The sequence below is a fragment of the Channa argus genome, chromosome 17 (genome assembly GCF_033026475.1).
Source record: "Channa argus isolate prfri chromosome 17, Channa argus male v1.0, whole genome shotgun sequence".
NCBI classification, from domain to species: domain Eukaryota; kingdom Metazoa; phylum Chordata; class Actinopteri; order Anabantiformes; family Channidae; genus Channa; species Channa argus.
This window is the reverse complement of record NC_090213.1, coordinates 11,367,176-11,387,102: the sequence shown is the minus strand read 5'-3', so window position 1 is coordinate 11,387,102 and position 19,927 is coordinate 11,367,176. Positions and strand designations below refer to the sequence as shown.

The window sequence follows — 19,927 nt, the reverse complement described above, 5'->3', positions numbered from 1 at the left end:
TTATGTAACATAAGTCAGTTTTTCTGTAAATTAGCTGCCCTGAAAAATGCAACATACAAACTGTTTTCAGCTTTTCTATGCATAGAGTTGCTGAGTATGAGCTTCAGTGTGCATACAGATAAGCTCTGCCTTTTGAGCAGCTTCATTATTCAGTTTAGACAGACAGGAGACAGGAGGAGAGGCCGCAGGACATAATGTGCAATAAAGGGGGACAACAGGAGTGAAACCCCAAAAATGTCCCCCCCAAAAACGCATCTGTACTTTTAGTTAAATTATAAAACTAAACATGACTGCACATGCAACCCTCCACAACACATGGGGGCACTAATGTCATATTGTAGCGTTTTTTTGATTTTTTTTTTTTGTTGTTGTTGCTTTTGGATTTTTTTTTTTTTTTTTCTTTGCCAAACAACTACCGAGCACAGGAAAAAAAGACTAAAAGAAGTCCTCAGAAGTTTGAGCCCAAAATACCGAGAGCCTTTTATCTTTGCAGGTAGGTGAACAGGATCCTCCGTGGAGTCGTGTTTTAACGTGAATAACCTGCAAAGTATATTTTACACATGATCCACACCGTGGGGTTTTTCCTTCTTTCTCCCACTGGCTTCAATGAAAAAGAGTTGACCAACCGCACTGCCAGGTAGAAAAATGGCATCTGTGTTGACTTTATGGTGCCACCTCTTCTTATTTTCGAAGATGTACGACTTAAAACTTACTAGGAATTCTCTGACTGTATAAATACTTAATTGAGTGTTTTAGCCCTAACAGATGTAAATGTACAAATTAAAAATGATTTTGTTCAATATTATATATTTAATATTTAGTTTTTAATGTATTTAACTTTGGCTCCCTAAAAACCTTATATAAATATTCAGATCTATCCTCTAGTTGACTCTAAGAACTGGGTGTTGATCTGGGTCCTGATTTGTTGCCTGATCATCCTCACACTGTCTCAGACTCTAAGACAGATTTATATTTATGCAGTATATGTTGCATTTTCCCAGACCAGTGTGTTTTCATCACATTACCACAGAACACACAACAGAGTCAGGCAGTATTCCAGCACAGACAGACGGAGATGGAGGCCCGGGGGTGGATTAATGCCCACTGTACCACTGCCAAGCTCACTGGAACATGTTCCTCATTTTCGAAAAGTTAGGAATAAAAGTTCCATTATAAAATGAGATGCTAAAAAATAAACTTTGTTGCCTGTATTATTTATCATTTATTATTTTTTCATTTATATTAGCTCTGAGAGGGAAATGCAGCTTCCACCTCACGATGGAGTTGAGCTCTCTGTGGTCGACATGCACACTGGTGGAGAGCCCTTACGCATCATCCGCAGTGGCTACCCACAGGTCAAAGGTGACAGTGTGCTGTCCAGACGCCGTTACGTGCAGGAACATCTGGACCACCTCAGGAGGGTGCTGATGTTTGAACCGCGGGGACACTATGACATGTACGGAGCCCTGATCGTGGACAGTGAAATACCTGAGGCAGACCTTGGGGTGCTGTTCATGCACAATGAGGGCTACAGCACCATGTGTGGACACGCTGTCATTGCGCTCGGACGCTTTGCTGTGGACTACAAACTGGTGAAAGAACCACAGTCGCCCGAGACACAAGTGAACATACACTGTCCCTGTGGTATGGTCAAGGCGTTTGTTGAGTATTCTGATGGTAAAACCGGAGGAGTGAGGTTCCACAGTGTTCCAGCGTTTGCATTTGCTACAGGTACAACACATGATTTTTGTTCTCACACAAAACAATTTCCAAATGTTTTTAAAGTCTGTAGGATTAACTACAGTATAAATGGCTTTCCACCAGATGTGACGGTGGAAGTGGAAGGGTTTGGTAATGTGACAGTCGATATCAGCTATGGAGGAGCCTTCTACGCCTTTGTAAACGCCCAGAGGTTTGGTCTGGATGTGAATAAGTCCAGGACTCGAGATCTGGTAGATGCAGCCACTGCGGTGACTAATGCTGTCAAATCTCAGGTGCAGGATTTAATCGGAAATAAGATTGCAACAAGTTTTTTTCTCTAATGAAGAATGCAGCTCTAAAAATTAAAGTTTAATAATAATTTAATAATAATTAATGTTGTCGAATATCTGGTGTGTCACCAGTACAGTCTGTATACACTAAAATATGTTACACTTTATAATTATTAGTGTTGCTCAAGAAAACCATGTACACAAAGCTAATGTGCTACATTAACAGCCTATAAAACATTTCAGAACTTGGTTAAAAAACTAAATTTGCTCCTATGCACATAAGTAGCATTAGGAGTAAAGGTGTATCGTTATGTAAAGGGGCTGTCATTGTTATTCTATGTCTCATCCTCTGGCAGGTGAAGTTGCAGCACCCAGTCAGTGATGATCTGGCTTTTCTTTATGGCACCATTCTTACTGATGGTAAAGATGATTTTTCCTCTGAAACCACGGCCAACATCTGTGTGTTCGCAGATGCCCAGGTATTTTACTGACACAAAATCCACAGTCATCCCTCTTATAAAACAGGTTTTCACTGTTCCAAAGAAGTCTTATTATGTGGATGTTTTACAGTTGCTGAATTTTTAGAACAAAATTCACATTTTTACATTTAATGCTTTGAAATTTAGGGAATAATTACTTAATGTGATCAACATGCTGTAGAGTAGAAAACTTTTTTGCACGAGGCTTTTGAAAAGACATCAGGAAAAAAGTATGACCCATACGGTCTGGTTTAATAATAACACTATCTTAGCCTGGCTGAAACGCTGTGTTTTCAGGTGGACCGAAGCCCCACTGGCTCAGGTGTTACAGCTCGAGTGGCTCTTCAATATCACAAAGGTCTCATCCAGCTGAACCAGACCAGGACATTTCAGAGTGGAGCTACTGGGTCCCAGTTCACAGGAAAAGCTGTGGAGGTACCTGAGTGATCCTGTGTGTGTTTACAGGTCTGGAATGGGACTACATGTGCATAGGCAGGGTCGCAAAGGATTAATGACAAGTTAAATAATTATCTCATACATTTCAAAATTCAAAACATTTTAATATATTAGTATTAAACTGTAAGTTATTATTTACATAGTTTATTCTGTTTCATAGTTGCAAGACACTGAACCCCTAACAGCCCTTTCCCATCCCCAGCTGTGCAGTGCCGGTCCAAGCCCGGTAGAAATTGGGGAGGGTTGCATCAGGAAAAAAACTGTGCAAAATTAACATGCGGACAATGATCTGCTGTGGCGACCCTGAACTCACCGGATAAGCCGAAAGGACCAAAAAAAAAATCTGTTTCATAATTTTCCAAATTCAATCTTCTTTTCCTTTTGGCTGTTCCCTTTCAGGGGTCGCCATCTAACTCTATCCTCTGCATCCTCTTCTGTCACACCAACTAACTTCATGTCCTCTCTCCCTACATCCATAAATCTCCTCTTTGGTCTTCCTCTAGCCCTAATGCCTGGCAGCTCCAACCTCAGCATCCTTCTACTGATATATTTATATCCTAACTAAATTATTTACACCCATTAACAGAGTAAACGTTTTTTTGTTGGGTTTTTCGTGCTGTTATTCAATCTTCTTTCTTTCTCATTCAGTCTTTTTCTAGTTGTTTTGCATTTCTTTGTGGTTGATTTTCATTTTTAAGTGACAGTTTTACGTGTGTTTGTGGTTACTCGCTGGCTGTTTCTGCCCCGAGACTCAACCCTTGCACATGTGCTGGTCATGTGTAAAAGGTTTCTGGGTTGTCTATCATGGTCACGCTGTGTCATTAACCAAAGGTCAGGAGCAGTTTGAGATAACGTCACCCTGTTTCCCTCCCCAAGTGAAATCAATCACTGCCGTGTTAAACCAGTAAGATTCTGGTAAGAACTTGTTGTAAAAGCAGAAAGATAATTCTTATTTTTTTCATCTACTTAACCTCCGGACCACAAGACCCCAGAAATAGAAAGAAGTGATAATGATGACAGTGGAATGTCATAATAGTTCTGTCCTTTTTGTTAAAAAAATCCAACTCTCAAACTTTGCTCATTGACATTTTGTTTTGTGATTCTTTTTTGTGTGTGTCTGTGTAGGAGACCAAGTGTGGAGACTTCAGGGCTGTTGTGGTGGAAGTTGCTGGCAGAGCTTTTTACACCGGAGTTTCACGCTTTGTGCAGGAACAAGATGACAAATTGACTCATGGTTTCCTGCTGAAGTGAGCTGCAATTAAGGGTTTTGATTAACATGATTATACGTAAAATAACTGTAGTGTTTTTGTAGCTTAAACACTTTTATGGGATAATAACAACAATCTTCTGTTGGCTATTCTTCTTTGCATTAGTTAATTATGCATATTAAATTAAAAATGATATTTATGATTTAGTATACATTTCACTTGCGTAGAAATTATCACGATTCGTGAGAGCTAGCCTAGTTTAAGAAACAGATAAAAAAATTTCCATAGCTAAATAAGAAATAAAGCATAATGTATCCTAAGCACATCTTTAAACTAAAAAGCTTGCTGTAGTGCTGAGAATGTGCACATTTTAGAGCACAGGGACAAGAAATGCATGTCAACCAGAAGAATCTCAGTGCTGTATTGTCACATCTGACCTCGTAGTTAAAATTAAATAAGTCACAGCAATTTCAAACCTGTGTTTATGAAGTTAACTGAGTGAGAATTTAAAAATGAGTACAGTCAGTCATTAAATTTCATTTTTCAAAGTGACTTACAAGTAAGTAGTAGTAGTAGAGTGACTTACAAGTAACTAGCAGACACTAGGGGTAACTTTTGGAGTTCATTGTCTTGTCCATGAACAGCTAACCAGGAGGAACTGGGAGTTGAACCACTGACCTTGTGGTTTGTGGACAACTACTCATATGTGTCCTGGACAACAGATGAGCAATTTAGAACTGACTTGATGAGAACTGCAAATGTTCACACCTCAAAACTGACTCAAGCCTGAATATTTGGAGGCTGTCAAATCTTAATTCCGGTCAAGAATCTGACAGTGTGGAGGCGCCCTGTTCAGTACCAGACAAAGATCACTGGGTGGTGCTACAGCCCTGTCTGCTGTCGGTGCAAAGATTGTCACGTCCATGGTTCTATACCATTTGTTTTCTATTCAGGAAAGTGGTGGTGATAAATAACTTTTCTCAAAGTAAAGAATTAATTTAATTTGGCTAAGTACAATAGAAATAAAAACTCAAACATTTTCTCCCATTTATTATCAGGTCATTGTACAGTGGAAGTCAACATTTAAATTATAAAGATTCAGTTTAGGTTTCTGACACTGGATGGGTTCACACAGCCAATAGGAATAGAACATCACATGTCCACATGTGCTGTTCCCTAGTTAGATAATTTAAAACATCACATGTGGTTCATAGAATTTAAAATCAAGTGTCATTTGTTCTTCTTTTTGTATTGTCTGGGTAAATTGAGCCAGTGTGCAGAAAAGATATTTTATGTATTCAAATAAAAATATTGGGAAAGGGCACTCTTCCAGGGGGAACAGGTGTATTGCATCAGTTGGGTATGGTTTTCACTGGCATTTAGCATAGTAGTTATGAAATTTGTAACAAACACACAACCTAATATATATTTAAATATTGTTATATGTAATCAGACATCTGAGTGTCCACACTTGTTGAGGAAATGCTGATTAGGCCCAGGCCTTTCAGAGTACCCACTCAACAAGTAAAATCAACAGAGTTAAGGCCAGCTCTTAACAGAAAAAGTAAAAAAAAAAAACAACAAAAAAAAAACATGGGGATCAGATACATAAATGCTGAATGTCAATGATGATCAATAGAAAAAGTGCTGCATCACTTGCGGTTAAAACCACTTTTGTTTAACAATAAAGCATCTCAGTCTTGTGTGTGTACTGACTGCAAGGCAGCAGCAGCGTCAAAAGGAAGTTCCGATTCAGTATCTATTGGACAATTCAGGCCAGGTAAAAGCAGCTCCCATCGTTCTGTAAAATCAGTCTGTACAAAATGGCCCCTTGTGTTTTAATGGAATCATCTTCCTGTTTGGATTGAGCATCAATCTCCGAAAGAGATTCTGATGTACAAAAAGGGCAATGGTTCCTATCAAACCACTGTCAACATTTCTTACACCCCGAAGGACAAAAACATCCTGGTCCTGTATTTAAAAACATTTATTTGACCAAACTCATTTACCAGTGGGAATTATATTATTTGGTCATTCGTTTTTGGCTTCTGCTCTTTAACGTCACAGCCAGAGAGAATGAAACATGTTGTGCTGAATTTGGCTCTGCAATGATGATGTAAGGCCATGGTTTATATTTAAAACAAGCTGGGTGGCAGTGGAGGAGGGTGCCGAGGAATGTGTGTGTCAATTTGACCCAGAGAGAGACTAATGACGAGTAGAGCAGAGCAGGAGAGGTGGGTGTTAAATGTTGACCTCAACCACCTTTCAGAAGTTGAGCTTTGTGACCGGTCGCTCTCTGCTCGAGTCCGTCGTCTGACTGTTGATGCGTTTGCGGTTGCGTTTCATCTTGGACAAGTCTTTGTCAAAGACCTCGCCTGATCGAAGTGCTGACACCAGATCATCAAACTCGCCGCCGTCGTCCTCCCCGTTTGCTTTGGCTTTCCGGGCCCGTCGCTCCTTCTCCCTCTGTTCTTTCAACTGGGGACAGAAAGTGAACTTTTTGTATTACCACAAAACTTCCCTCCAATCAATACCCCTCCTGGATCTTAAATATGAAGTTACAACCATTAACTGGTTGGCACGTTAATTGGTGAGCTTCAGAGGACTTTGTGGATGCATTTAGCTTAGCGGTGGTTTACTTTTTCATGCATCTGTACATATTTGAGTTATTTATGGCCACTTTGACTTTTACACCACAAAGAGCAGGTCCAACTAATCATCAATGTCTATTACCATTAAGTAGGTAAAGTGCCAAATGTAAATATCTAGGCTTACTAGTACTCACTTAGGCTTCAAAGAGGAGCACTGTTGTTGTCTAATTTAAAAGTTAATGTCAACTAATTGGTCATTGTCAATATTTGTTTAAGAATATTCTGGTTTGAATGCAACATCGAGACAATTCCTGCTTACAAAGTGGGTTAGTGAAAGTTTGAACCACATCATGTGGGGAAAGAAACCACACTACTGTGGAATACAATGCAACAACTCCTCCAACTTATGATGGTCAGTGAGTTTAGTGGAATTATGTGTAATATTTAAAACAGCATGCTGATTTACATGTATTAACAACAAACAAAGTACTTTTAATACTTTAAGCAAAACGGACTTACCTCTACCTAAATCTCAATGTCAAATGTGGAACTTGTATTTTTACCAAAGTAACTTTTTTGTTTGTGTATTTTTACACCAAAAAAAAAGTACTAGCGTATATCTAAAACATAAGCATTTTTACACAGCTATGGTCCTGTTACAATCAAATGGAAAGGGGGGGTGAGGATGTACCTGAGCTTCCATTTTGGCCCTGCGCTCCTCCTCTTCTTTGCGTTTCCGCATGTTCTCGTTCTCTTGCTGAGCCTCAGTAAAAGACTGCAGGAATTGGTCAAAGATACCAAAGAACTCATCTGGCTGCATCTTACTAGCATCTTCACCAAAGTGCTTTACTGCCCTCTGGAACTGTGGGACCAAAGAGAAGGGGGCACAGAGGGAGGGGCACATAGCATTAGATTTACAGCGGGACACAACAGAACCATGCTTTACTCTGTCTTCAACTGTTTTACAGGAGCCTCATTAGGTCTCAGGACTTTGAAATTAGAGCAGGGTACCAGTAGTTTGGCTTTGTTAAGCACAATCTAACCGGCTAGTGATTACAGCTCAAGCCAGACTGGAGCCAGAGCTCCAATTAAGGCAACATGTTTGTTGGGTATTTTTCACACTATGTTTAAAAGGAGAATATCCAGATGGGAGATCATGCCGAGAGCATGTACCTTCAAACATCTGTATGTTAATAGCAGCTCTGTCTGTGACATGCAAACTCTGTATCATGTGCAATAAAGATGCATAGCAGGTTTTTGTGAACATCTAGAGCATTCATATGTTCAAACAGGCTCGTGCTTGCCCGGAACAGGGGTCAGCGAACACAGTTTATGACAAATGACAAAAAATACCTAAATATCACTTCTTTACATCGCCTTTCTGCAATATTTGTATGACTTGCACACATCTGACACTAGAAACTATTTAGTGTCAGCATGTCCTCGGGTTGCCAAATATGAAGAGTACCCTAAACACTCAAATATTTAACATGGGGATACTGTAAATGATTCACAGAAAATAATGTTTGCCATGTGAACTGAGCACTTGGGTCAATGTAGCACATACGTACGGATGGAAAACGGTCAAGATAAAAACTCTTCCTGCTTTGCACCAGTAAATGTGAACAGACACATAAATCTAACTTCATGGTGTCACGCTCTCCCTAAAAAGGTGAATGTGCTCAGGTTTCCAGGAAAAAGTCAGTTTTCCCTAAGGATAGGTTTGTTTTTTCATTTGCTTTATCGCTGTGATTTCAGTTGGCGAGAATGATAAAGGCCCTCGGAAACATGACAAAATGAGACACGCAATGTCAATACAACGCTAAACACAGTTGTGTAATACACTAAGCCTGTGCCTCTGTTCCTGGTTACTCTTCACCTGCAAACATGGTAGCGAGCAGGCTGATGACTAAAGCATCAGCGGGACTGCAGCAGGAAGCTGAAACTCCACTCCTGCTGTTAGTTTTCATAAAAAAGGTGACTGATGGGCTCAGTAAGAAGTGTAAAGACAGCTGCACAGAGAGGTAATGGGATGCAAGCTTTCAGCGTGTGTGCCTATAGGTAACGGGGGTGCTGTCGAACAAACTCCACTGAAACCGCACAGCTGTAATGACTTACCAGATCTTTTGCCTCTGTGAGAGAGTCCTCCACATCGGAGAAGCTGAAACTTGCCACAGTGATGAACTGACTCACCACCGGCACAAATTTGTCGCCGTGTTCCTGTGGCCGCTGCTTCTGGTATTCAAACTCCTGTGAAAAAGAGGACAGGAGTGAAAAAGGGGAAAATGAAATTCAAACAGGGTTACATTATATTTCGAACTTAAGGTTTTATAACATGGCCGATGCAGAGCATGTATTGTCTGATAATGTGACTCACGCTCTCGACGCTTTTCAAACCACTCCGCAAGTTGCAGATATCTTTTTCCAGCTCAGTCATGCTGCACAACAAGACAGAAATGTGGTGGTTGAAGGGGGTTTAATGAAATGAGAAACAGTTGGAAGTTAGCCAGGAGGTTTTCCAGGGCAGTGTTTCCAAACCATCTTAGTTCTCATACTTCTTCAAAGTAAAAGCATGTCTAATAGTGAGTCCTCGGCATTGTATAAGGGCTTTACTTGGGAGCAGTTCAATCAAATGGTTTAATGTGAATGTATGAATCTAAAAATTAACTTAATTAAATAAAGAATCAAAGATTAGAATCAAGTCTGAATGAAAACTAAAAATACATATTATATTTTATTATATTATTATTTGCAATTTTGGTAATCAGCCAGCAATGATTTGGAGGGTCCTAACCCTGCGATTGGGAACCTGTGCTCCACCTACTTGACTTTGGCTGCCTCTGGGATACTCTGGAGATCTTCCTGGAACATCAGGACTTTGGGATATTTCTTCTCCAGGATGGTGATCAGGTAGTGCAGGAGAGTAATGTTTCTGCAAAAGCAGAAACACAGAGCTGAATATGAATGATAATATGGTAACCATATGGAATTTTATCAATATCACATGTAACTTTTCTATACCTTACGTTGATGTCTGGAAAGGTTTAATGTTACAACAGAAAAATGTTCTTACTTGTCTATACTGGATTTGGTATCAGCAATCTTGTTGAGTGATGACACTTTGAAGCCGTAGGCATTCCCCCTTTGACCCTTGTTCATGTAGTTTCCAAAGGCTAGCACCACCTCCAAGAGCTGTTTCAGGTTTTTACTATGTAAAATGTCTTTTGATGCCTTGGTCAAAGCTGAAACAAAGAAAACACATTTTTGCAGCGCATTCAAATTTATTTTTGTGCATTTGTCTTTGGTAGCTTGCTCATCAATGGCAAACATGAAGAGGTAAATATTAAAAGAATTTTACAAGCTTTAGATTAGGTACTGTTCTTATTTAAAAAAGTGTTTCCTTGTTTGATATAAATAAAATCTTTCACATAATTAAAACAAAAGTTTGAATTTATGTTCAGTGTGAATTAGTCTTTTCCCACCTTCAACTTTGGGTTTGATTTCAGCTATCCTCTCTGTGAACTTCTTCTTGAAGTATAGTGACTGCAGCCTCTGCTGGTAGTGGTTTATTCTTGACAAGAGATGGAAAATGTGTGTAAAAAGAGAACAAAAATAGGCAAAATAAAATCTATTATAAACAAGGAAATCCACAAATTTAGAGACAAGCCAGCGAGATGGATGGATGTGCTTGAGCAAAAGAAAGTTGCCTGTGTGTTTGCAGAACAGAACATACAAAGTTTTAGTTGCGGTGATGAAGCTTATTTTTGGCAGAGTTATGATTTCAGCCTTTTTACCACTGACTCTGCAGTTAATGAAAGCCAGTGACACATCTGTCCTCTGTATTTAAATCAACTAGACAAGAAACATGAAAACATGACGAGAAACTGCAAACTACAGTGAATTATAACAAAACAGGAAGCACAGGAAAAATTCTACCTTTAACTGTCATACACATTTAATTGTCATAGTGTAAGAATATCAATAATATATACAACATATACGCGTGTCATTTCTTTATCTGCTATGACTATGATACAACGAGAAAGGAAGAGAGAGAGAGAGAGAGAGAGAGAGTGTGTGCTGGACAGACCTTAGACAGTCAGGTCTGAGGTAAGAATTAAAAAGCTAACCTATAAAAAGACTGTGTGAGTAAAGTACCTGCTCATCTCATAGAGGAAACGGTCAGGTTTGGCCATTCGGTCAAGTTCATGTTTGTGATCCTCTAGAAGGTCCACATCGCTCTTTTCTGGGACAAACTTCAGCAGCTAATAGGGCAAGAAAATACATTTAACACTATTATCTGTACATGTGCGGGTTAAAGGAGGGTAAAGAGAAGAGCTGATCTAGATTATGATATTTCCATTCTTACAGGTAATCAGCGTTAACACATTCTTGCCCAGGCTAAAGTCTTTGACTTGCACATGCTTTTATGTAAAAAGTCAATTACCCAAGAAACCTTAGATCTCCAGAGAAAATCAATCATTTTTCTCTAATGCGTTACTTCAATTACACTAACCAGGATTTGTATTTGCGTGACCTTTAGGAAAGCCAACTGGAGCCCTGTTTATGTAAACACACTGATGATGTACCTGCTCCAGCATGTCTTTGGGAAGGTCCTCCTGTTCATCCATGGTTAGAATAGCTCTCTTAATCTCCTCATTTGAAAGCTTTAATCTGCGGTACACAACAGATAAGTATATTAACAATGTATCATATCATGCTTATTTAAAAGGTTATACCAAACTCAACTCACCGTGAGAGAAGGATGTTGCAGTTTTGAGCTCGGCGGCCATCAATGACTGAGAGCTCCTTGACTTTTTTGGAGCTCAGTGTGTCGTCCTCTGCCTCTTTCTAGATGCAAAATGATAAGGGGTCAGCAGGAGCATTAAACACATTTTACAAATGTGTTACTTATTTATTCTGTCACAGTCAATCCCGATACAAAAAATACAAAAAAGATCAAACACAGTAAAATGAGAATATTATCACATTCATGACACACAAAAAATGATGTTGAATACAATAGGACAGGCACAACATATAAACGAACTGACCATGAGTGACAAAATAACTACTGTAAGGTCACTCACCTGTTTGCTGTTATTGATCATAAAGAAGTCCTAAAATGCGAGCAAGAAGCAGGGAAGATGTAAGCACTCATTAGGATAAGTAAAGCAGTTATGTGATTGCAGCCCATAAAAACAAAACAAATAAATCGATGCTCATTCAGCACTTAGATGAAAATGGATTCATCAGTAAAGAAGTGAGCAGCCATGAGACATGAGTGGATGTTCAGTCAATCAATACTTGCTAACAGTTCACATGCACATAAAAAAGCCTGTCAAAGGTTGTCATCCTTGCGATTCAACAAAAAGATACTTTTAGGCTGAGGATCTAAATTTAGTTTTCTTTGTGTCTGCATTTTAGAAAAAGAATGCTGAACCTTTTTTCCAACACCTTCTAGTGTATTTGACATGCATAAGCTCATCTTTAAACTAGAAAGCAAAGAGGCTGATATTAACATCTTGGACTTTAAAAAGACACGCTCATTCACTTCTGTGCAATTAAAGCAAAAATGACTGATTATGAATATTTAGTGAATAAATTAATCGCAAACTAAAGCCATAAGAATCAGCAATTTCTGAGCAGCTCACTCATGCATTTTCAATCACATGTGGAAAAATGATCAAACCACAAAAAAATATGAACCCATTGAAACGTAGGAAAGCATTGAAGAGGATTTAAGCATGAAGGTTTTGCAACTAATTAACTTTACCAGGAAATTTTTGCCCCTATACCTTTTTTTACTTAAATGCAACTCTTGTCAACCAAGCTGGCTCTGGCACGACACTCAAAATCAGTCCTTCCAGCATCTCAAGTAATGATGCTGTGTTAAAGCCTGTGACATCTGAGATACATGGCAACCAATTGCATCTAGATGTGATGCACAGGGTTTAGCCTTTCCTGACTGGAAGATGGAGAGATGAACAGCCTTATTTTCAGTACCTGCTGCCTCTGATAGGCTGAGAAGGTTTTTTCAATGTCCTCCAGATCCAGGATTTTGAACACCTTAGCATCATCGACCTCCATCCACACAGTGCCCTCCAGTTTATTCTAAGCAAAGGAAAATTTTGACATTCATATAAATTTTTAAACAAAAGCCATGGCGTTCTTTGCACCTTGACTGTTCTCACCTCAGCTAACTTGGACCAATTGAAGGATTTGAGCGGATTACATGGCTGAGGAATACTTTTCTTCTTCAGGGATGGTCCCAGAGGTGCTCCTGGCGGTGGAGGGGCACCTAGGATGGGTGGATGTCCGGGAGGTGGTGGGGGACCACCTGGAGGAGGGGGCGGGGGAGGAGGAGGAGGCATCATGCCACCAGGAGGTGGCGGAGGAGTTGGGAAGATACCACTAAAAGCTGGCACAGGTGGAGGAGGGAGAGGGCCACCAGGTGGACCGGGTGGGAGGGGAGGGCCTCCAGGAACAATAGCTGCCTGCCGCTGGAGAGAGAAAGAGCGTAACATCAGGGGATTTTTGATTGTTCTTAAGATTACAATTACATTTTTAATATTTCTAGGGTTATTATTTTCATGGGATGTTTTTCTATGATATTATTAATTTGTCCAACAGTCACACATTTATCTTTAACACTTTAAAATAATTCAACACTTTATGTTCCTGGACAAATCCCTTAACATGTAGTCTTGAACAGTGGTCCTGACTTGAGAGGTACGAAGATGGTTAAATGGAGAAACAAATTTTAAAAAGATGGGGATTATTTTTCTCTAATACCAGGGATCAGCATTAGAGTGTTTGGCTTTTTAATGCATTTCATTATCAAGTTGCAGTAGGTAGCAGTTTATTACTTTCTTAAACCTAAACCTTTCTTAAACCTTTCTTAAACCTTAAATAAAAGTGATGTCTTCTTGCTCTACATACGCATTTCTTAATATGCAGTATACTTTATGTGTCAAAACTGTATGCACTGTACAAATACAATATATTTTTCGGCTTCATTCTTCGCCAATAACTAGTATTGTGAGGGCATAATAAAATAATGTAGAGCCTGTCTATGACATTTTGAGGAAGTATAATTGGCTTTTTTCCTATTTTTAATCAAGAGAACAAAACAGAATTATGATTATGTTCTAATCAATTTAAACTGTATTTAAACTGCATCCTAGCAGGAGAATGACTATGCAGATCTTTCGCCTCTAATATGAACTCTGTGATTGCTCTGGATCACCACTGCTTTTCAATATCCAACTAAATAATACGTCTTGAATTATTTTAAGGTTATTATCAAGTGACTGTGATGGGAAACGTACAGAGCTGAGCTCGTGCAGTCGGACTGTGAGCTCAGCCACTTGCTGTTTGACGTTCTTGTGCTCAGTGCTCTCCTTTTCCAGCTTCTCTTTCATCTTGTTCAGCGTCTGCATCATGTCCTCTTTCTCCTGCGTCTTTGCATCACATTCACGCTCTTTCTTCTCAAACTTCTGCTGCAACTCATGGTGCTCTGATGAGAAGTCACAGCAATATAACCATATCAAGTTTACTAAGATGTTCAATTTCGAGTAATTTTTCGAGTAATTTTAATTCAAATACACAGACACACACCTTTTCTCATTTTCTCCGCCTGCTCTTTCCACTGTTTGACCTCATTTTCATTGACCAGCCTGCAGAGAGGATGACACACATGATTAACTTCAGCGTCTACATGAACAACTCTATTCATTGTTCTTCTGAACTTAAAAGGCAAGCTAAAAATAACACCATTCCACATTCTTCAGTCTGGCAGCAAAGTGATTTGTTCAAAGACTCATTCACGTGTCAGTCTGTTCAGGGAAAGTCAAGGACTTACATCCGGACAACGTTCTTCACGTTAAAATTCTCCAGTGGTGTGACGTCTGGGTCGTGACCTTTATCATTCTGTAGAACCATCTGCTGGACTATACGGTCCAACAGCAGCCAATACTGCACCGTGTTACCACTCCTCTTGTCTGAGGGGAGGCAAAGACAGATAAAGAAAGTGATTCACATTTCTTATTAGTCTCCTCAGTCGAGGTATATTTCTTCTCCTCAGAGATATCTTGTTAATATTAATAAAACTACTGAATGAAGTTGGACCTACAGTTGCGTGTCAAAGGTGTTTTCCAAAATTACACTGATAAACTAAAGTCTAGAACTATAATTGCAGGGTACAACAAGATGACACATGTAATTACAAACAGATTGGTGAGACATCATCTGCCACAGGGGACAACATGTTTACTGTTACCTTGTTATAAGTCTGAAAACCTTGACGCGTTACTATTTGGAAGAAACCTCTTATTAGTATTTATGAGAATATGTGCAACTGTTTGATGCACCATTTCATATTCAGTGCTATTGCTTTGATTCCTCTTTCTATTTAAGTGGCATCTCAAGCTTTGCACATTATTAACACTTGTTAACAACACTTGTATTTGCAGCTGAAGTGTGAATTATAAACCTAATGCCTAGAGAGAATGTGGAGTGTCATTAAAAAGCTACTTGTAGAGGGCATCAAGTAAAAATGCTACTGTAGCAGATTGGTTATCCTTTGTCTTCCAATTCAAATCGTTGGGGAAGTTTAATGCAACAGGTTTTAGCATTTTTGCAGAAAGAGGTTAAAAAAAACAAAAAAAAACGTTCACATAAGCCAAAAATAATCTCAGACATGGAGTTTTAAGTAGAATATTCAGTTGCATGGGAATGTGCTTATACAGCCTTTTGTCTAATCCAAAAAGGCCAACATGCTTATCTTTCAGACCAGAAGGTACAGATTTACTGAGGTATGAATACTTTAAATAAACACTTACGTGGCATGAGGAGACAGTGATGCAGGACAGACATAAAGTGCGGGTATGCATCAGTGTGGTTCATCTTCTTGCGGATGAGATCAAACACTTGGGTGGCACTTTTGGTGTCTATATGTACCTGGAGGAGTACAACAACAACTCAGTCACTATTTACAGCACATCAGACGGGTGGTCACACTAAAGTCAAGAGTAAGGGAAGGATTTTTCTTGACCTACCGACTCAAAGCGTTTTGACAGAGCCAGCTCGTCCTCATTCCGCAGCATCTCAAAGTAGTCTAAATGTCTGAAAGTGTTAAACGGAAAGACAGGATTCAAAAGCTGCCCACGTGATGCAGTGATATAGTTTAACTTAGAAAGATGTCTCCAGACAGAAATAATGACAGAAAATATTTTCTCTGTAAAACAGTGCAGTTACTCTTTTCCTAACACAAAAGCTCTTGTCACTCACATGTAATGAAAAGGGGGGAAAGATTTTAACACCTGAGATGATGTTTAGAAAGTTTTAATGTGTTTTCTGGATAAGAATCAACCTGTTTTATTGCTGACTGTATAGTTTTATAAATAGAGAACTTCTCTAGTTTCAAATCTTTCAGGTCCTCGTCAACAAATATTTATTAACAGTTTGAAGCAGGTGAATTCTTACATAGTTGAAATTTAGAATAGAGGCAAAAGTTTGGTCTATATCTCACCTGTCTAATGTTGAGTTTTCATGAGAACGCAGCTTATCAATTACAGGTTGGATCCCCAGCATAAGAAACTCATATCGTAGGTGGATACGGAATTCCAAACTTTCCTATATTTGAATATTTAATACATTGACAGTAAAAAAGAAAAACAATTATGAGAGAAGAGCCATGGCAAATGATGACCTTCTATTTTTAAATGAAGAATAAAAACTATCTCACCTCTCCAGCACCTTGACTCAGCACAGCATTAATAAAAGACATGATGGCTGTTTTTAAGTTGACCTCATCTCTGTATCGTCCTGTACTCCTGTCAAGATCATTTATAAGTGTCTGAGGGATGACACATCAATAAATATTGTTAAAGATATTTGCACAACGTTGCTTGTAGATAGGTGCACAACTGTGAACCTGGCTTATTTGTGCCCACCTGAAAGCGTGTCCTTTCACATGCAAAGCGCTGGTAGTGCAGCATTGCTTGCAGGATTTTCTTGTGCCCACCAGGTACCAGACACACAGCGCCCATGATCTCCAGCACTGCCACCTTGGTCTTGATGTTCTCTGTGGCCAAGCTCTGAGCGATGATGTTGATGCTCTCAGTGTGAGACAGGACGTGGGCACGGCCCTGCGAGTTGTTCATTAGAGCTTTGATGCAGCCTATCAGAGATGTGTGAATCTGTGACTCAGTGGTCTCGTAGTCCATGCTTTTCAGGAAGTTCAGCACACATGTGAGGCCATCCAGGTCAATGAAACGAGTCACAAACCTGAGAGAAGTGCAAGCACAGAGAAATCATCCTGGTTTAGTAAAAATTGCATGACTGTTAAAAAATGTGTGCATCTATAATTGTTCATTTTTCCCAGATTGTAAGTGAATCGTCTTCAGCTCTGAAATGAAAATTAAATATTTCAGCACTCTCCTTAAATGTACATCCATGTCAATAAAAAAAAATCTTTAACCAGCACTGTAATGAGCTTTACAGGTGTTCAAGTTCCTAAAGGAAGCTAAATAAAAGGAGATAAAATAATAGTTAAATTTTCATTTTAAAGGAAGAAAGGAGATTATTTTCAGATGTCTCCACCTCATAGGCTGTGTCCTTAGAGCTGTCTTCAAGCTTTCTATGGTTTTGTTCCTCTCCTCCTCATCTTCCTTCTCTAGAGCGAGTAGCGTCTTTCTCTGTTCAAAAGGCAACATAAAGATCTGAGTTAGTATTAGAAGACCAATAAGTACAGAAGAAAAGGCCTTTAAAATGTGAAATAAATTATGTAATGAGTTTGCTCACTACAAGCTTCAGTTAGCTGAAAGTTGTCATGTCTGTTATTGAGATTTGTCTCAAAGTCCCTAACTGGTCTAAGGAAAACATTTTATTAAAGGACAAATAAAGGAGAAACCTATGAAAGAGGGGAGATCATTCTTCTAGGGCTATTTAATAACCATTTTTATATCCATGAAATAATACAAACAATTTGTGTTATTACATACTGCGGCCATTGAATTGAGCTGATCAATGTAGTATTCTGGCCAACTAGTTGCACTTTTGTTTTCTTCTTGTTCCTGAAAAACAAACAACATAACACAATGATCAAGAAAGGAAGAACATAAATTAAAAATACAGCTTGCTTGCGACTTCACTGAGTGACCTCTCACGAATTTTGAAATGTGGTCTGTGGTCAAGAAAATATTTCAAAAGTCTTTTGAGGGTACAAGTTATTATTTGGTGTTTGTCACATGTTTGAATACATCAAGGTCAAACTACAAACCAGATGAGGTATTTCATACCATCATTTTTCCAATAACTGAGTTTGAAAAATATGAAATATACAAACACCAATAAACACAAAAAGAACATAAGAGGAATAAAGAGCTGAAAGCCAAAAAAATAAATAAATTATATTTCTTAAAAATTAAAACAGGGGAACAAATATCCAGCTTATTTTGTCCTCCAGTGCTTCACTGAGCTTAAAGAGGTAGTGAGAAGTGCCAAAAAGGGAACACAGCTGCTTGAGAAAATCTTCAGATTAGTAAATAAATGTTATAACTGCAGATTAAGGACATGGTCTGACTTATGCTTGGATTAATCCACAGAGAGACCTGTTTGTGGGCAAAATAACAGCAAGATTTTTTATAAATGATTTAATCTCCTGAATAAAAGGAAAATAACTTGATCTTTAAACTTGGCTTGTACATAAAAGGCCCCCATGCTTTCATTTTAACTCTTGCTCTTTTAAGCACAACCGAGCTGTGACCATCAGAAACTAATTGGGCGTCAGTTAATAAAGCGGCAGAGACTTGGCTGCTCTGGCAAAAACTGCAGGCCTTGGCTGGTCTGCAGAGCTTGAGCTTTGACAGGAGGGTTTGATCCTGCTGCTTCATTCACAACTGGTGCCAGTTTGACCAGGAGGGTGCTGGAAGAAGTTCAGTCCATTAGTGGAGCAGCCACAGAGGTAGGACCACTTCCTTTCCACAGAGTCCATAGAGTCCTTTCGAATTGGAAGTCAGTAGTCTTCAAAAGCTGAAAGCTTTTATAATGTCATGATAAGAGAGAAAAGTGGGGACTGTACTTCAGTCTGACCACATTACATATATTGTTTGTATTTGGAGTTAACAGGACAGCCTGTGTGAAAAGGAAGCTACAGCTACAGCTTTTTAAATAGCATTTGCAACCTAGCTGCAAAATCTGTCCTAATAACCAGATAACTAAATCATCTTCTTGGCAGATGATGTAGCCTAGAGGGGAGCTGACAAGAAGCAGGAGGAAGACTGATTCTCTGTAGCATGATTATATCAGCTCAGGTGTGCAGCCAAACCAAACAGTTAAAGCTTTGACAGGCTTTTCAAGACCCGGCCTGACTTCTGAAGGATTTTATCACAGAAATGCCTGGCAAAAAGAGCACCCTTATCACTCCTTATCCTGTTAATGACCCCACCTTCCTCTTTACGGTCCCCCTCGACTCACATACAAAAGCTGCACCTGTGGAAGTGAAGCCTTCCTGTTTGCCTTGGACAACTGACGGCTTCCTTTGCCTCTCTTCTCCACTCTCTCTCACATACACACACAAATCCACTTCCTCTCTGAACTCAGATGCTGAGTTTGTATCTGTTTGGGCCTGGGCTAGAGCCTGCTGCAGAGTCAGCAATACTGATGCCTTTCTGTTTCTCCTGTCCTCTTCACTGAAACATCCCTGCATGTTCTTTTGAACCTGCACAAATTCAGCACAACATTTTGGGGTTTATTATTAGGCTTCTCTTGGCCCTAGGCCTGTTCCTAATGGGGCCACTAAGTGGGACACAACAGAAACATGAGCTTGCATGTGCAGTTTCCATTTACATCTGAACTTGGAAGAGTCTCAAAACTTAGCTCAAGAAAAGTGTGAATATAATAGCTTTTAATGTGGCTTTTTATCATATTCATCAACTTACAACTTATACCTCCTCTTTCTGCAGCTGTGTTTTCTTAGCATGTGTACACTTAAATACCAAATATCCATTCATCAGACCAATTCCCAATACTGCTCACTGGATTCAGGAAATGTTCTGCATCACTGTTCCTCATGCCACAGATTCAGGATTTAGAAACCTGAATGCCCTGTCTGCATATTAGTCACGGCAGGATATCCTACACACTCATACCTATGGCCTTGAGAAACACTGCTGCAAAAGATGTGATGACACATTCAG

The 19,927-nt window shown here is 39.3% G+C and overlaps 2 protein-coding genes across 9 annotated transcripts in view; one reads left to right on the top strand and one right to left on the bottom strand.

Annotated features, from left to right (window-relative positions):
- The first annotated feature begins 387 nt into the window (after positions 1–387).
- LOC137102986 (trans-L-3-hydroxyproline dehydratase) lies at positions 388–4,336 on the top strand. 4 transcript variants are annotated; one of them, XM_067482952.1, is made up of 7 exons: positions 388–493; positions 1,031–1,151; positions 1,247–1,731; positions 1,825–1,994; positions 2,348–2,470; positions 2,768–2,905; positions 4,052–4,336. In XM_067482952.1, exons 2-7 carry the CDS (start codon positions 1,132–1,134, stop codon positions 4,175–4,177), a joined length of 1,062 nt encoding a protein of 353 aa, XP_067339053.1. In that variant the 5' UTR covers positions 388–493; positions 1,031–1,131; the 3' UTR covers positions 4,178–4,336. The 4 variants fall into 4 exon arrangements, with proteins under 4 accessions (XP_067339053.1, XP_067339055.1, XP_067339054.1 ...); XM_067482953.1 differs by lacking the exon at positions 388–493 and adding an exon at positions 500–637; XM_067482954.1 differs by lacking the exon at positions 1,031–1,151 and having other exon boundaries at positions 399–493.
- An 833-nt stretch (positions 4,337–5,169) lies between these two features.
- Positions 5,170–19,927, bottom strand: part of LOC137102985 (disheveled-associated activator of morphogenesis 1-like) — a 40,252-nt gene continuing 25,494 nt past the window's right edge. For 4 of the 5 annotated variants that reach the window (XM_067482946.1, XM_067482948.1, XM_067482947.1 and 1 more), the window contains exons 4-26: positions 17,732–17,803; positions 17,331–17,425; positions 16,682–17,015; positions 16,474–16,584; positions 16,258–16,361; positions 15,785–15,851; positions 15,569–15,686; positions 14,590–14,728; positions 14,346–14,404; positions 14,057–14,244; positions 12,920–13,228; positions 12,732–12,839; positions 11,816–11,845; positions 11,479–11,576; positions 11,315–11,399; positions 10,884–10,990; positions 10,208–10,296; positions 9,799–9,967; positions 9,550–9,657; positions 9,103–9,163; positions 8,844–8,975; positions 7,417–7,587; positions 5,170–6,612 (exon numbers count right to left, since the gene is read on the bottom strand). In XM_067482946.1, coding sequence (XP_067339047.1) covers positions 6,400–6,612; positions 7,417–7,587; positions 8,844–8,975; positions 9,103–9,163; positions 9,550–9,657; positions 9,799–9,967; positions 10,208–10,296; positions 10,884–10,990; positions 11,315–11,399; positions 11,479–11,576; positions 11,816–11,845; positions 12,732–12,839; positions 12,920–13,228; positions 14,057–14,244; positions 14,346–14,404; positions 14,590–14,728; positions 15,569–15,686; positions 15,785–15,851; positions 16,258–16,361; positions 16,474–16,584; positions 16,682–17,015; positions 17,331–17,425; positions 17,732–17,803 — 2,967 coding nt within the window. In that variant the 3' untranslated portion in view covers positions 5,170–6,399. The remainder of the gene's footprint in view (positions 6,613–7,416; positions 7,588–8,843; positions 8,976–9,102; positions 9,164–9,549; positions 9,658–9,798; positions 9,968–10,207; positions 10,297–10,883; positions 10,991–11,314; positions 11,400–11,478; positions 11,577–11,815; positions 11,846–12,731; positions 12,840–12,919; positions 13,229–14,056; positions 14,245–14,345; positions 14,405–14,589; positions 14,729–15,568; positions 15,687–15,784; positions 15,852–16,257; positions 16,362–16,473; positions 16,585–16,681; positions 17,016–17,330; positions 17,426–17,731; positions 17,804–19,927) is intronic. The other variant, XM_067482949.1, reaches the window with a different exon arrangement.

Excerpts from the sequence above, each read along its gene's own strand:
- LOC137102986 (XM_067482951.1), top strand. The coding sequence starts at position 561 with ATGATCCACACCGTGGGGTTTTTCCTTCTTTCTCCCACTGGCTTCAAT. Across the intron at positions 1,732-1,824 it reads AGCGTTTGCATTTGCTACAG|ATGTGACGGTGGAAGTGGAA; the intron begins GTACAACACATG and ends GCTTTCCACCAG. Across the intron at positions 2,906-4,051 it reads TCACAGGAAAAGCTGTGGAG|GAGACCAAGTGTGGAGACTT; the intron begins GTACCTGAGTGA and ends GTGTCTGTGTAG.